Below are 16,886 nucleotides of genomic sequence, written 5' to 3' on the forward strand. Positions count from 1 at the left end.
ATCCAATTATATATTGCATTTCATGCCATTTATTGTAAACTGAAAAGCAATTAATCATAACCAGAAAACGTCGAAACAAAGAAGGATACAAGAAAAGATAATTAAAAAAAAAAAGAGTAAAACAACCGAACTGGAGAAGAGAAATGGGGAGAGGTAGTAGTGTTAAGGTAGTGATGGTGGCTGCTGCTGCCGCTGCCACCGAAGGAGTCAGGTGAGAGAACAAGATCTAGAAAAACACGTAGAAAGAAATTAAGTGCGTGTACAAAGTACTTTAAAGACAATGATTTTCCTGAATGGATACATAATCCAAAATGTAGTTGATTCCTTTGAAAAACTCTAGTCTTTTTTCCTTAGTCCGTATACTAAGAGACCAGCCAGTTGAACTTAATTAATAGTCAATGGATATCCGACCACAAAAAAAAAAAGTCAATGAATAAAACAATAAAGTAAAATGCAACGAGAATAACAAGTTAAAATTATTCAAAATATAACCTCCATATATAATTGCTCAAGAGCCATGTCCTTGGGAAAATGTATGGCCTTTCACCAAAATAAAAGTAGAAATGAATAATAAATATTGTTGGCGGCCATCACTGCTAACACCATCACGTCTCACAGAGAGAGAAACTTTACTTAAAATTTGTTTCAGTGGAAGAAACCTGTGATACTTACCAGCCCGTGGGCGAGTGATGGCAGCATGCAAAGCTGTCAATCCCTTAGGGCCCTTATGAGAGGATGGCAACGAGGAAGCACTTAAAATCAGCTCCATAATATCCAAATGTCCTCTATCTGTTGCAAGATAAAGCGGGGACTCATCAGCAGCATTAGTAACATCACACAATTGAGGATCTTCTTCAATCAGCAACTTCACCACCGATTCATGGCCTCCTCTTACTGCATAGTGCAGTGCAGTATCCTTCTGCAAATTTGGCTTTCTAAGTAGTTCTTTACATGCATCAACTTGTCCGTTTTCAACAAAGCAATCCAGTTTCGCCAGATTAATAAAGACTTGAACAGATTTGTAGCTTCCCACGGTGGCAGCAATATGTAGTGGAGTATCTCCTTTGGAGTTACCCTGCCGAAGAAGGGATGGTCCCCATGGACGTTGAAGAAGATTTTCAATGAAATTTACTTGCTCATATTGAGCTGCAACGTGAAGAATGTTGTTCCCCTTTGGGGTTGTTTGGTGGAACAGATCCTCTCCATTTTCCAAAGTTGTGATCAGGGACTGAAAGGCTCCTGACTTTGCTGCCTTGTACAATTCAGGATGCATACTCGGGCTCTCTGTCATTCTCGAGATGCAGTAGTTGCAAGTGAACTTGTCAACATAAGTAATGAGTTCAAGTGGGATGAATTTTTTTTGAGCTTTCTAGAAGAACTGGTGTAAAGAGAGGATTCTGGAGAGAAAATTTAGTTGAGCTTCCTAAGTGTACTAAAAAGGAGATTTGTATATGCATATGGTGGTTCCTCAATTGTTTTTATGCAATCAAAATAAATTTATCAGGTTTAGAGAATAGTTTTCAGACAGTTTAACTAGTATGCGTTTTGGACTGTTAGAAGGAAGGAGGACAAGTGCAAACCAAAAATAATGATGATAAATAAATTATATAAGCATAAAATTAAGTTAACGGATTGCTTTCCACTTTTCATCAAAACCAGAATATTCTTCTTGAAGAATGGGATATGATTTAACTTGTTTATTAAAGTAATGATATTCTTGGGCTCACTTTGAGATGTAATTTCTTTTTTTTTTCTTTTTTCTTTTTGACTTGAATTGGATCTGTTTTAACTTATTATTAAAGTAATGATATTGGTGGGCCCACTTTTAGTTGTAGTTTTTTTTTTTTTTTTTTTGACCGACAAGTCCTTTGTTCTTTTCGGTCTTCACGGTTCCAGTTTGTCATGAGTCATGCATTTGCGTCGCGGTTTACACGATGGACCCTGCCCAAGCCTAATCCCACTCGAAGATTTACATACCTAAATTATTATGGAGCACAAACTTAGGTAAAATTAGACCAAAAAAGAAACTTAGGTAAAAATAAGTTGACGATTAATTTGAGCTCATCCAATAAATACCTTTACTTCTATGATCCATTGGCAAAAGTTGGGGCTCATAATCATATATTTTCCATTGTAATGTTTGCATAGTATACTATAACACACAAAAATCTAAACAAATTTATGATCATTTGATGACTATCTATCATTTTTAAAATGTGGAAGAGAGACACAACAAAAGTTTAAATTTAAATAAATAAAAAAGAGAAGGTAGGACCGAAGCTGTTTTGCTGTGTCAGCAAGGGCTAGTGAACCTTGTCGGTCTCGGTGAGGGCCAACAATCCTTGCTGGGTGTCCATAAATGAGGGCTTGTAGGCCCTCATTGGCATCACACATAGTGATCATCGTTGTGAAATAATATGTAGAACTGAATTCCTAAGACTATTGTTCTCATATTTTGAACTTGTACCTCTATAGAACATTAGCTTCAATTATGTACGCAATTGGCAATTAGTGTCCTAGCAGAACCACATCGACATCATTTGTATGTAGAACTGAATTCTTTGTTAATAGCAAAACTGCAATGGCAGTGAGTTTTTTTTTTCTTAACTTAAACATTTTTTTGGGGGGTGTATGTTGGCCTAGGCCTTGCTCCCACATTGGTGCCATGAATAATTTTTGTTAGTTCATTAGAAAGTGGACTTATTTTTGTCGATAGACTCTTTCTACTGTCTCTTACTTCGTAGAGAAATAGGAACCGGCTCATGGGAGTCTTGGACTATACCACTTCTAGAGCAGGTAAGTTGTCATACGACTAATGCTTGTTATTTTTACTGATTTGCATCTGATGAATCCGTGACAATCCGTTATGTTCATTGCCTTCCAAACTGCCGTTGCTTGTGAGAAGGTGTTGACAATTGCTGGTGAGATATATAGTCTTCTGGTTACCTGACGTTCACTTTTGCTGGAATAAATTCGAAATCATAGGTGAAGAACATGAGCGAACTTAGCGATGACTTCAACATAGTCGCGCTTTCTCAGGTAATGATGTGGAATGTCGATCTTGACCGCATTATAAGATGCTAACTATGCATTCGCTCATGTTGATGGAGACATTCTGCGGATTCTGTATAGTAGTCATATACAAGTGGGCAATTTGTTAGATATGCTAAACAGTAATTTAATTGGACTTGAAATTGAACATATTGAGAAGTTTGTGATACTTTATTTGATGCAAGAGAAAATCCGTAGCTGTCAGTTGAGTGAGCGAGCAAATTGGGTTGACAGCATCAAAGAACTAGAGCCCGGACTTAAAACTGGCTTAAACTGTTAGGAAAAGACTTAATTCTTCATCATCTTTAGTTTCAATGAGTTTACAACATATTAGGAAAGAGACGATGTTGAGAATGACTGCACATCTAATTAACACCAATTTCAGTTAAAATGAAATTTATAATTTTTACTATTTCATCATCTGTAACTTGAAAAATCCAACTTCTTACCTTTTTTATGCCCTTTTGCGTACTTTTTGCCATCTTTGGGTCAGACTGTTGTAAGACTTTAATTCTTTGTATAATCTCTAGCTTGGTTCTAAGTGTGGCTAGCACGCTCATGAGATTGTCTATCTCAATCCTAAATTCAGCATTTGAAATTTCTTTTAGGAGGTTCCATTCCTTAATCATCAAACTCGCCTTTATCAACGTCAATTTCCGACTAAGAGCATCTGCCATTTTATTTGCTTTCCCTAAATGATACGAAATTTCAGTCATAGTATTTCAACAATTCATCCATCGTCTTTGTCTCATGTTCAATTTCTTTTGTGAAAATAATTAGTTTAAGCTCTTATGATACGTATAAATTTTGAACATTTCTCCATACAAATAGTGTCTTCTTATGAGCAAAGACTATAGCCATTAATTCTAAATCATGAGTTGGATAGTTGATCTTATAGGGTCTTAACTATCTTGAAGCATAAGCAATGACCTTCCCGTATTACATTAAAACACATCTTAAACTTTTGTGTGAAGCATCACTATATACTACAAATCCTCTTGATTTAGATGGTATTGTCAACATAGGTGCCAAAGTCAATTTCCTTTTGAAAGTCAATTTCCTTTTGAGTTCCTAAAAACTATACTCACACTCTTTCGTCCACTCAAATTTCTTGTCTTTCCTTGTCAATTGGGTTAATGGACCTCCAAGGCGGGAGAGTCCTTCCATGAATCTCCCATACTACCCTACTAATCCTAAGAAACTTCGTATCTCATTACCATCATCAGTCTTGGCCAATTAAATATTGCCTCAACTTTGGCTAGATCCACTTATATCCCTTCACATGTGACCACATGACCTAAAAATATCACTCAATCTAACCAAAACTTGCACTTGATAAATTTAGCATACAATCTATGTTCTCTAAGGGTCTGAAGTACAATCATCAAGTGTTGTCCATGTTCCTCAAGTCTTTTCGAGTATACTAAAATATCATCAATGAAAACTATCATAAATTGATTCAAACATTGTTTGAACACTCTATTCATCAAGTCCATGAATGCCAAGGGTGCATTTGTTAAACCAAATGGCATAACCAAGAATTCATGGTGTCCATAGCATGTTCTGAATGTTATCTTAGGGATATCTTCCTTCTTGATTCTCAATTTATGATATCCTAATCTTAAGTCAATCTTCAAAAATATTAGTGCTCCTTGTAGTTGATCGAACAGATCTTCTATCTTGGACAATAGGTATTTATTCTTAATGGTCACCTAATTCAATTGTCTATAATCTATATATAGACGTAGTGATTTATCCTTCTTCATCTTCCTTTAGTTCTGTCAAAGCCATTATATAGGGAGCTTTTGATATCGATTCTGTTCCAAAGGCAACTCAATCACAAACTCAATCTCATGCTCTGGTTGTAATCCTGATAATTCCTCACGAAATATATCAGGAATTTCTTGCACTATTGAAATTTCCTCAAATTTTGCCTCATTCCTGTTATGATCACTTATCACAGCTAGATATGCTCGACAGCTACTATCCAAAAGCTTATGTGCCTCAAGCGTAGAAATAAGCATTACCAAAAGATTCATTCCATTCCCATAGAATTCGAAGCTAGGTTGGTCTTGTAGGTTAAACTGAATTGTTTTCTTATAAAAATCCATGTTAGCTCATTGCTTACGAAGTCAATACATTCCTAAAATTATGTCAAAGTTGTACATATCTATTATTACCAAGTCTATCATCTAACTTCATCTTGCTTTAATAATCTTAAAATCCAAACAAATTAGGGTAGACAAAATAACATCATTTAAAGGCATTGAAATACTCAAGGGTACTTCTATTAACTTAGGTTCTAATCCACATAATTGCACAAATTGCGTTGCCACGAATCTGTTGCACCCACATCAAATGGTGCATAAGCCTTATAATCGCACAAAGAAATGATACCTAATAACAGTCTTGGAAGCCTCAACTTCATCCTGAGTAACTGCATATACTTGTCCTTGAGGTGGTGGTCTTTACAGGTTTCCTTGTTATGGGGTTCCACCCAAAGATGGTTGGTTGTCCACAACCATAACATCTCCTTGGCATAGTACAAGGCGTATTGCCATGAAATCTACCACACCTACGACAAGTACTACTCGAGTATTGCATTGTCTTGCCATTTGGCAACTCCTAACTCCTCCATGATTTCCAGAATTATGTCCCTTATTGTGGAAAAAGGGTAGTTTCCTAGTAAGGTTATGTGTCTTATCACGCATTATACTACCTTGAGCAATTTGGTCACTTGACCTCACCTGAGTCATGGTTCCAATTCCTCCTCTCATTGACTCCTGCTCTGAGTTGAGCCTGCTCATGGAGTTCGTTATAATTCTTTATATTGAAGGGCACAAACAGATTTCTGATATCAGCCTTCAAATCATCCAGAAATCTCCTAGCTTTATCTTCTCGATTCTCAATCAACCTAAGGGCAAACCTTGAAAGTTCTACAAATTTTTCCTGAGACTGATCAACCGTCATATTATTCTGGTTTAATTGCATAAACTCTGCTATTTTCCTATCCTTAACACACTTAGAAAGATACTTTCCACAAAATGCTCTAAAAAAAAAAAAAAAAAAAACTTCCCAAGTTACCTCAGCATCAGTTGGAAACATAGTATATTTTGACGCCTGCCACGTATTTTTAGCATTTCCTTCTAGTTGATACTCAACCGGGATCATCCTTTCGGTATTGGCGTAGGTCAACAGATGGAATATTTTTTCCATCTTCTTTATCCACCCCTCGGCCTCCTCTGGGTTTCTTTTCCCATCAAACTATGTGGTTTCAGTTTTAAGAAATGTTCAATTAGTCCTTGCACACGATGTTCACGGCCAGCCTGCTATTTTGTTGTCTCTCCAATAGAGCTCCTATATTTACAACGAATTGAAAAATCACCTCCATTCGAGGATCTCCCCCGAAAGACAATCCACCTAACCTCCTCATTCTATAGTACAAAGATTCTGCACATTGACAATCAATGTATCATCAACCAACTAATAAGTAACATCCATTACCAATATCACATAAGTAACATATGTTACTAACATCAGAAGATAAGTAACATCCGATACTGATATCACATAAGTAACATACATTACTTGTTTCTCAAACAAGACAAACACATGTGTTTAAAGTTTTCGATGTTTTAAAGTTTTAAATTGCACACTATCATTCTAATCGTCTCCACCACTAACATGCCTTATCATTCCAAGTCCTAACCTAAAGCTATGATAACACAAAACAAAGCTCTAACGTCCTAGTCCGCCACTCACTAATCCCCGTCCCTTAATTATCTGAGTTATCATGTGAGCGGAAGCCTTCTATATATCTTAGCATGTATAACATGAATTATAAAGTGTGTCTCAAGATACAATTAGAAAGGAAATCGTGCTTATATTATTACCATAACTGCATTTATAATTGGAGGTGTACTGTATAACCAAAAGGGAAGATCTATCAAGGAAAATACAACAAAAACAATAGTTCAATGCATCATGCCTCTTCTTACAAATCTAATATATGAGAGATAGTACTCTTGAATTTGGTGTGTCACCAGTGGTTTTGGTTGGTTAAATAGCATTGTAGTTTCTTGAAAAATCCCGACCACTAACTTGTTTGAGAAGTATGGGCCCTCTACCTCTTACCTCCGGGGTTATTTTTGGTTGCTCTTATTGTATCGTTACGAGATAAATGCCATTGAATTATTCAGGAGCATGGTTGAAGTTTTCTTGTTTCACAATTCATAGCTATGAAGTGTTACAACCACTTCAGCATGAGATAGAAAGAAGCCTAAATATAATCGTTTTAAATGACCCATAGCTATCATCAAATCCTTCAAGGAATTTGAGTACTTCATCGGCATTCGACACATGATTACAAATGGAATGCAATTGATCATAAATAGAATTCAACTCCCGAAGATAAATAGAAGTTGTCCAAGAAGGTCAAGTTCACAATTCACCAAGCTTTGCATCAGTGATCAGCGAGAGCTTTCCATACTTTTGTTAGGAACGTGAATTTTTAAAAAGAAAAGAGAAGAAAAATAAGCAAGAAATTTTACTTGGAAAACCCTTCCCAAAATCAGGAGGGAAAACTATGATGTTGCACTAGGAAATCTCTCTACTATTAGTATCAGCGTTATAAACTATAATATCCTCATTTTCGGGCCATGAGAATAGGGTAGTCAGTCGAAGATAGACGAGACAAACTTTCACCCATCCAAAAAAATTATATGTTTCACATGTTATCTTAGAACCATACCTAAGTCAACCAAGTCAAAGTAATCATGATTCTTGGAACTTAGTAATTAATGAAGAGTGATGAGTTATATGGCTTAAGTGTCATAATATATTAATGACTTTCTAAAAAGATAGAAGCCTCCAAAGAACATGTGCTTCATGTCTTGTCTTGGAAAGCAAGACAAGGTTGACTAAGACTTAGTCTTACTCATGGGATGAGTTGTATTGGACCTCATCCGCTCATGAATTAGTCACGAACCTTGATCCAGATAGGACCATCGATCATGGACAAATATGAGAAACTTCCATCTGACAAGGCGGCACTCCAGTTTAGTTCTTTCTCATGAAGACCTTGAATTTTGGAAGTTAGCAAATTAAAGAGCAAGTCAACTTCAAGTTTTCTTAGGATAAGCAAGTCAACCACAAGTCTTCTTAGGATAAGGCTTCTAGAAGAATCCACTCCACCTCAAGTCAAGACCTCTTAATAGAGAAGCCTCCTAGAAAAGACCAAATCCACCAAGTCAAGATAGGACTCATGCCTAAGCCTTCTTGAAAACAAGTCTTCTCCAAGTCAATGAGCTAAAATCCAAGATTATTAATGCAAGAAGTTGTCTCATGCCTGGAGGACTCCTTGGAAGGCAAATTGTCTTAAATTCTCTTGGAGTCTAGCCATTTAGGATCACTATTAGTCTAAGTTGAGTCTTGGAAGAGGATAAACATCAATACAAGGAAGAGATGGACATGTCTAAGGAGGAGAACGACTTCAAGAACAAGTTTTCTTGAAGACCAAGACAAGTTTAACCATTAAGAGTGCTTCTTGAATCAAGACGAGAGAGAGAGAGAGAGAGAGAGAGAGAATGTAGAGAAACTTGGATAGCAAGTCTTGACTTAAGGCTTGGAGAGCAAGTTAGTAGATGAAGAAGAAATGTCCTATAAATAGAGATATCCTCATCTTATTTCTTTACACCACCCCCATCTTCCTCTCCCTCTCACACCCTCACCCTCACTGCTACCCTCTCTCTTCTCTCGGCCGCTCACTCTCTGTCTTGGTCGCACCCCTCTTGCCCAGATCTTGCCGCACTACTCGCCCACACATCGTGTGGATTACCATTTTTGAAGTGTTGTAAGTAGAACCCCCAACCCTTAGTTAGGGCAATGTGCTAAGTTGTTGGGCTTGGTTATGTCCTCATCCGTACTTAGTTGTATGCATATTAATGGTTGTTTGTATGGTTTGCTCATGTCCTTGGATTTGCAAGTGAAATTTCGATCCACTATGCTATCTTGAATTGCTCTCATACGAATTGATGAGTTTGTCTTTGAGGTGCTAGTTTTGATGTGTTCTTGAACTGAAATTCATGGGACCAAAGCTTTGAGTGGTTTTTTAAGTTCTCACTTTGATTCCAATTTTCAAAATTGCTAGACCATCACTATTTTTTTTTTTTTATAGACCTTCTCGTGGTTCGAATTTGGTGAAACTTCCTTACAAAAGTTGTTCAAAATATCTTGATCTATAATATGCTTTAATTTCAAATTTTTTTGAGGTGAAATAGTTGATATGAAAACCTAATCTTTTACCATGTTAAAACTGTCCAGTGTAGTAAAAATGGTAACCTAATTGTCTTCTTGATTTTTTTTTATAAAATTTTCTATTTCAAATTTGGAATGCTTCATTCATAAAATTTTAAAGGACATCCATATTTACAACATATAAAATTTCAAAGTGTTTTATGAAGAATTAGAATTCGAAATGCGTTTTTTACAATAGTCGTTGAATATGTTCAATGGATGAACCTGTGGGTTGTCTTCGATGATTTGCTACTCTTTTCAAAAAATGAATTAGACTTGGCTTTCTTCATGAAAAATATTATTTAAGGTCTTCTTTACACATATTAAATTTTTATAGTTTTTTGAGCCCATTTGGTAAGTTAATGAGATTGATTTAAAAAATTACTAGAAACTATTATACTCTGTCCATTTTCGAAAATTCACAAATTTCTATTTAAGCCTTGGTTGTGTTATCATCCGAGCCTTATTTGTATTGGCTAAGATGAAAGATAATGAACAAAGTTGTGCGATGCACAACATATAATCACCTAATGAAAGATAAGAGCTATTGCCATGTAAGGTGGTGACAATGCCCCACGCCAACAGGATGCCTTAGCCATTTGAGATGATAATAATGCCTCGTTAATGAGAACGAGATGGCCCCACAACAATGACATGTCTTGTTAATGAGAATGAGATGCCCCGTGCCAATGGGATGCCTCATTATGCCCTCATGTCAACGGAGTGTCTCATCGGAAAGACGGGATGCCCCATTAATCAAAATGAGATGCTCTACACCAACAGAGAATAGGATGTCCTAGTTGAGCCAAGAAGTCGCTAAAAGTATGGGAAGAACCGTTCGAGACGATTAATGAACCTCTATGCATGCTGCTATGTGTTATTTGATGCGTTTGTTTGATATATCGAGGTAGATTATGCATTGATGATAAGTGGGAATTGATTACCCGCATATAGTTGAGGTGTAGCAATAGATTTACTATTAATCTGCCATCGATACTATAACGCCAATGATGTTCGCATGCTAGGTTCAACCATGAGACGTCCTCCTATCTAAGGATTAATGATTTTACTTACTGAGTCTTTGACTTACCATGTTGTTTTTCCTAGATTTATAGGTATGAAAGTCTCCCCCTGTGGGTTGTAACCTCGTAGAGGAGCCAAGGATTCCTCGGCCTATGTCTTTTTGAGTGGTGTAAAATGGAAGGAAATAGGCCTGTAGAGAAGGGCTTGTAAATATATTGATGTAATATAGTAGGGATATACTTTGTGTAGTGTTTTCCTAGCTGCTTGTTTGTTGTGTTATGGTCAAATGTCAATGTTGTTGCACTTCTGCATGTGCTTAAATTGAAGATTAAAAAGAAACAAGTTGACAATGCACTTGGGATATCACGAAAACAACCATCGCTGCTCGTGACCCTAAAAATGGAATTGGGGTTGTTACACAAACTTTAGGGTTACAAGTTTCAATGTTACAACTATAAAAGATATCGCCCCTATATATAGCAGGAGTCTAAGGCATACATAATTCTAATGGAAATCACATGTATGTCATTAACAAAATAAAAGCCCCATTATCTACTTTAACATGATTGGATAGGTGACCTATTGGGAAATGCTTACCCCTAACAAATTATTTCTACGTTTGAATATTATTTTCTTCTATCAAACTCCACAATTCCATCAGTAAAATTCAAAATAATAATAATAATAATAATAATAATAATAATAATAATAATAATAATAATAATAATAATAATAATAATAATAATAATAATAATAATCATCATCATCATCATCATCATCATCATCATCATCATCATCATCTTTCATAGTCTTTATCTTTGTAACCCTATATGTCCTAGTGTAGCATAGGCCAACTATGGCAATGTAGAGCCTCAGTTTCTCGTGGTGACAACCTTTGTTAACATATTTGCTGGATTTCTGTACTAAGAATCTTCTCCAATGACAATGTCCTATCATCTATCAACTAACAAATTTGATGATACTTTAACTGAATGTGTTTTGTCCTTAAATGAAATACAAAATTCTTTGCAAGGCATATTTCATTGAAAAGAACACTGTTATTCTGCTCCTTGCCTATCTTCTTCAGAAAATTTTTCATTCAAATCATCTCCTTACCGACTTTAGATATAGCATAGCAACATTCTATGTATCAATAGTTGAGACATACACACATATATGAAGTCTGAACATCCAATTGATTACAGTGTCACTTAAGGTAAAAGCATAACTCAAGATGCTTTTCCTATTATCCAAGCACAACTATGATCCACATCAACAAAACATTGTAAAGTTACATTGTTTTTCATAAAAACAAAATGACATACCTGAAGTGCCTCTCAGGTATCTTAAATAACCATTTTACAGCTTCCTAATGCTTTAATCATGGATTTGCCATGTATTTGCTCACAACTCTCATTGCATAAGTTATACCCGGTCTGGCACACACCATTGCATTCATTAAACTGCCAACAATTGATGTATAAGCACTTTTCATCTATCTTTAATGAATGCTTCTTTGAGAGCTTAAAGGGACCTCATAAAGGAGTATTTCTAGGCTTTGCATTATGAACTATGAATTTGTCTAGCACCTTTTCAATATGCTTTTCTTAGGATAATTTTAGAATTCCTTTGGATCTATCCCACATGATCCTCATCCCAAGAATTTGATTTGATACGCCCAAGTCTTTCATCTCAAACTCTCTTGACAATTACTAATTTAGTATGTTGGTCTACCTCATACTAGATCCTCCAATGAACATATCATCCACATATAACAGCAATATAATATAGCAGCCATCAAATTTCTGGAAGTAACAGTAATGATTCATATTACTTTTAGTGAAACTGTTGCCACACATAAATGTATCAAATTTCTTGTATCACTGTCTAAGAGCTTGTTTTAAGCTATACAAACTTTCCTTTAGTTTGTAGACAAAATTTTCTTTTCTAGGAACCTAAAAAACTTCTGGTTGTACTATGTAGATATCCTCCTCCAAATTACCATGGAGAAATGCGGTCTTAACATCTAATTGCTTCAAATGCAAATTTTTAGTAGCAATAATACTCAATAATATCCTAATAGTAGTCAATTTCACAACTATAGAGAAAATCTCTATTTAGTCAATTCTTTTTTCTTTTTTATTTTTTTGGCTAAAACCCTTTAACTACTTAGTTTGCTTTGTACCTCTTGCTGCCATGAGGTTCTCTGACCTGATACACCCACTTGTTCTACAATGCCTTTTTCCCATTTGGTTACTAAGTTGACACCTAAGTTCTTTTCTTAAGTGAATCTAAGTCATCATGCATTGCTAGCTCCCACTTAACAAATTCTTTAACCTATATTACTTCCAAAATTTTTTTTGGTTCACTGGCGTCAATTAACGGAGAATATATTTGTATAGGTTTAGGTGTTCTAATAGGTTTTCTCAAAGTAGGTTCAGGTGTACGAAATTCTTGTTATGGTTTTATATTGGAGTCTACATCAATAATTTCAAGAATTTAAACCAGAATACTCTTAGAAACCTATTGTAATTCAATCTCTCTTTTCTCCACCATTTATTTCTTCACACTAGATTTTACCACATATTTATCCTTATATAACTTGTTTTCATTGAATGTAACATCAGTAGTTCTTATTATTTTTCTATTTTGTTCATATCAGAATTGATAACCAAAATAATTAAAACTATATCCAATTAAAAAAAAAATTAGCTTTTGTATCTAGCTTATCTCTATTATCACAATCTACATGGACATAAAAACACAACCCAAAACTTTCCAATGCGAAAGATTTCCTTTCTTTTCACTCCATTATTCTTCTGGTAGCTTAAAATCAAGTGGAACTGAAGGTGCTCTATTAATCAAATGTGTTGCTGTATTAATTGCATTCACGAAAAGCGTCTTGGGTAATCTTGCATGCATCCTCATACTTCTTATACGCTCATTCAAAGTTTTGTTTATCCTCTCAATAACTCTGTTTTGCTGTGGTTTGTTGGGAATAGTTCTTGTCATTCTTATTCCATTATTTGCACAAAATTGCTTAAATTCCTTGCAACTCATCACCATTATCAGACCTTAGACATTTAATTCTCAAGATAATCTCATTCTCCACTTCAATTTTTCATCTTTTAGAAGTAACAAACATTGAATTTATCTTTTCTGGAAATAAACTCATACCTTTATGGTGGAGTTATCAATGAACGTGACATAATAATGCAACCTCCAAGAGAATGCACAGGGGCTAGTCCCCACTATTTGTATGCACTAACTCTAATTATTTTTCTTTAGTTCTCTTCCATTCTTCAAAAAACCGTATGCATTTCTACTTACCCAAAGTACAATATTCACATAGACCAATATCTATGAACTTCAAATCAAGCCATTTTCCCTTAGATGCCGACAACTTCATCCCCTTGTGGCTCATGTGCCCAAGCCTATGGTACCATAATTTGGAATAAGCATTTAACTCAGAAATTACTGTGATTTCTCTACTGCTTTCAGTATTGTAGAGTGTTCCTAACTTTTTTCATCGTGTTACAACCAAAGCACGTTTAACTATTTTCTAAGAACTATCCCCCAAAATAGTTTTGTATCCTGTACTGTCTAATTGAATTATAGAGATTAAATTTCTCTTAAGTAGTGGAATATATCTGACATTATGCAACTTTCATTGATATCCATTTGTAGATTTTATGGAAACATCACTCTTTCCCATAATATCTAAAGGTTAACCATCAGCAAGATAAACCTTTCCAATTTTTCTAGCAACAAAATTATGCAATAATTCTTTGCACAAAGTAGAATGAAACAACGTACCTGAGTCGAGAATCCCAGACTCAATTGGATTGTCAATGCTCAAAATTAAGGCATCACTATCATGTGTCTCTTCAAGAGTTGCATTCACGGATTTCTCTTCCTCTTGATTGCGATCTCAATAATGAATTTTCTTCTTTGGGGCTCTACAATCTCATTTCAAATGGCCATTCTTTTGGCAATTTTAGTAAATTAATTTACCACATAGTCTCGATTTGCTTCTCCCTCTAGACTTTGGTCTACCACAATACTAGTTTCGCCCCTCTAAATTGCTTCTCCCTCTGCCTTTAGTATTTAAGGTAGCACCCGAAAATCTACTTGACTCTCTTCTATAAACATCTTCACTGAGAATCAAATCTCAAACTACTTGAAGCTTCAACTTTTTATTACTAGACAAAGTACTCATTACGGTCACTATTGCACTGCAGCTTTCAAGTAGAGAATGTAATAAAATTAAAGCTTTTACCTCGTCATCAAATTTGATATCTACTAAACTCAACTAAGTCATTATTATGTTGAATTCATTAATGTGATCTATCATAGAAGCACCCTCGTCCATCTTTACATTGAAAAGATGACGTATCAAATATACCTTATTTGATACAAAAGGCTTCTCATACATGTTGGACAACACCACCATCAATTCCACTGTTGTTGCCTCATTAACAATGTTAAAAGCAACGTTCTATGCTAATGTGAGATGAATCAAATGCAGAGCTTGCTGATCTAACAATTTTCACTCTTCTTGCTTCATAGAATCTAGTTTCTCTCTAAACAAAGACGGATGCAAGTTCTTTTGGTACAAAATATCCTCAATTTGCATTTTATGAATACCAAAGTCCTTACCATCGAACCGATCAATCTTCACCTTCTGTTCGTCCACATTTGCTCCCACTATTTTGCCAAAACCAGGATTTGATACTAATTGTTAGGAACGTGAATCTTTGAAGAGAAAAATAGAGAAGAAAAACAAGCAAGAATTTTTACATGAAAAAGACTTCCCAAAATCAGAAAAGGAAAAACCACAGTACCACATTAGGCGATCTTTCTACTATCAATATTAGCATTACAAGGTCTAAGGTTACAAGCTTCGATGTTTTAATTATGAAAGATATTGCCCTTATATATAGCAAGAGTCTAGAGCATACACAATTGTGATGGAAATTACATTTTTACCATTAATAGCAGTAAAAGCCCTATTATCTGCTTTAACATGACAGGATGGGTGAGTTATTGGAAAGTGTCTGCCTTCAACAAATCGTTTTTGTGTTTGAACATTATTTTCCTCTATCATACTCCATAACTCGATCTACTTTTGTTGTTGTTCAAAGTTTAACACATGTCCAAGAACCTTTTTTGAGAGTACACCCCCAATCTAAAATTTTATGAGATGGTCACTACGCATCCATAATATATAGTCAGGTTTATTTATTATGACCATTTCTTCTTATGTCTAAGTTTGGAGTGGTGCTAGGATCTCTCTGATATAGAAATCAAGTAGGTTCCTACTTTCAATTAGAGACAAAACCTATCTCTCCCAAACAAAATATTTGTTTTCATTGAGCTTCAACGTCGCTAAGTTTGCCACATTGATATTGGAAGGAAATCAGAATTTCAAGTTTGAAGAGGGAGACAACATGGTTGCATTGATTTTTTTTCCTTAACAAGATTAATGTACCTTTGTTTGGTACTGATTTAAGATAAACAGAGAATTGAATGAGGCACATAAATTTCATTAATACTTTTGTACAGTATAAATAGAAAGATATTAGAGATATACCGTCCCTATAATCATGGTAAAAGGTAAACATGAAGATAACAATTTAACTTACATGAAAAATGAACAAAAAACAAAATCTCTAAAGGATGAATTCGTGAATACTTGATGTGTTACTTCCACGTTGATTTGTAAAAGGTTCTACACTGTAATCATGCCTATATTTTGATTTGATTCTTACTTCTATGAAGCAAGACCAAGAATTAGAAATTGACTCTAGAGTTATTGATTACGATTTGTTTGTCTTAGTCTTGAGACTAAAAGAATGGTCAAAGTCGCCTCTGGCTATTAGTGACGCAGTGTACTGCACATGTGCGTGACCTTTCATTTGTTGGAGTTGCAATGAAGCCGAATTTTTTATTGCACAAGAGTCCGTAGGTCTGTCAGTGTGAATCTTGTGTCCCGATGACACCTAATTGCCCTTTTAAGTCCTTTTGGAAAACTTGAAATGAAAACGACAATTTATGTGCTAAAAACACGCGAACTCTAGTCGAGGTAGCACCGTGCACCTAGCCCAGGTAGTAAACTCTTAGTAGCGGCGCCAACGTGGATTAATTGCCTTCAACCATTCAATGGTGGTCTTGACCTCACAAAAATTGAGGTTGTCTCCACCTCAACATTGCTAGCTAGCTTGGGAGAATCTGGCTTGGGAGAATCTGGGTCACTTGAAATGAAAATGACAATTTATTTATTAAAAACACGTGAACTCTAATCGAGGTAGCAACGTGCACCTTGGCCCAGGCAGTAAAAACCCTTAGCAGCGGAGCCAACGTGGATTGATTGCCTTCAACCATTCAATGGCGGTCTTGACCTCACAAAAATCGAGGTTGTCTCCACCTCAACATCACTAGCTAGCTTGGGAGAATCTGGGTCACTTGAAATGAAAACGACAATTTATTTATTAAAAACACGTGAACTCTAATCGAGG

The 16,886-nt window shown here is 35.5% G+C and overlaps 1 protein-coding gene across 1 annotated transcript in view; it reads right to left on the reverse strand.

The window, feature by feature from the left end:
- Positions 1-1,291, reverse strand: part of LOC120292571 (receptor-interacting serine/threonine-protein kinase 4-like) — a 4,318-nt gene extending 3,027 nt beyond the window's left edge. Inside the window, exon 1 of the mRNA XM_039310832.1 lies at positions 673-1,291. Within this exon, the coding sequence (XP_039166766.1) occupies positions 673-1,291 (619 nt within the window). The remainder of the gene's footprint in view (positions 1-672) is intronic.
- Between the last annotated feature and the right edge of the window lie 15,595 nt (positions 1,292-16,886).

This window comes from Eucalyptus grandis, chromosome 4 (assembly GCF_016545825.1).
Source record: "Eucalyptus grandis isolate ANBG69807.140 chromosome 4, ASM1654582v1, whole genome shotgun sequence".
NCBI classification, from domain to species: domain Eukaryota; kingdom Viridiplantae; phylum Streptophyta; class Magnoliopsida; order Myrtales; family Myrtaceae; genus Eucalyptus; species Eucalyptus grandis.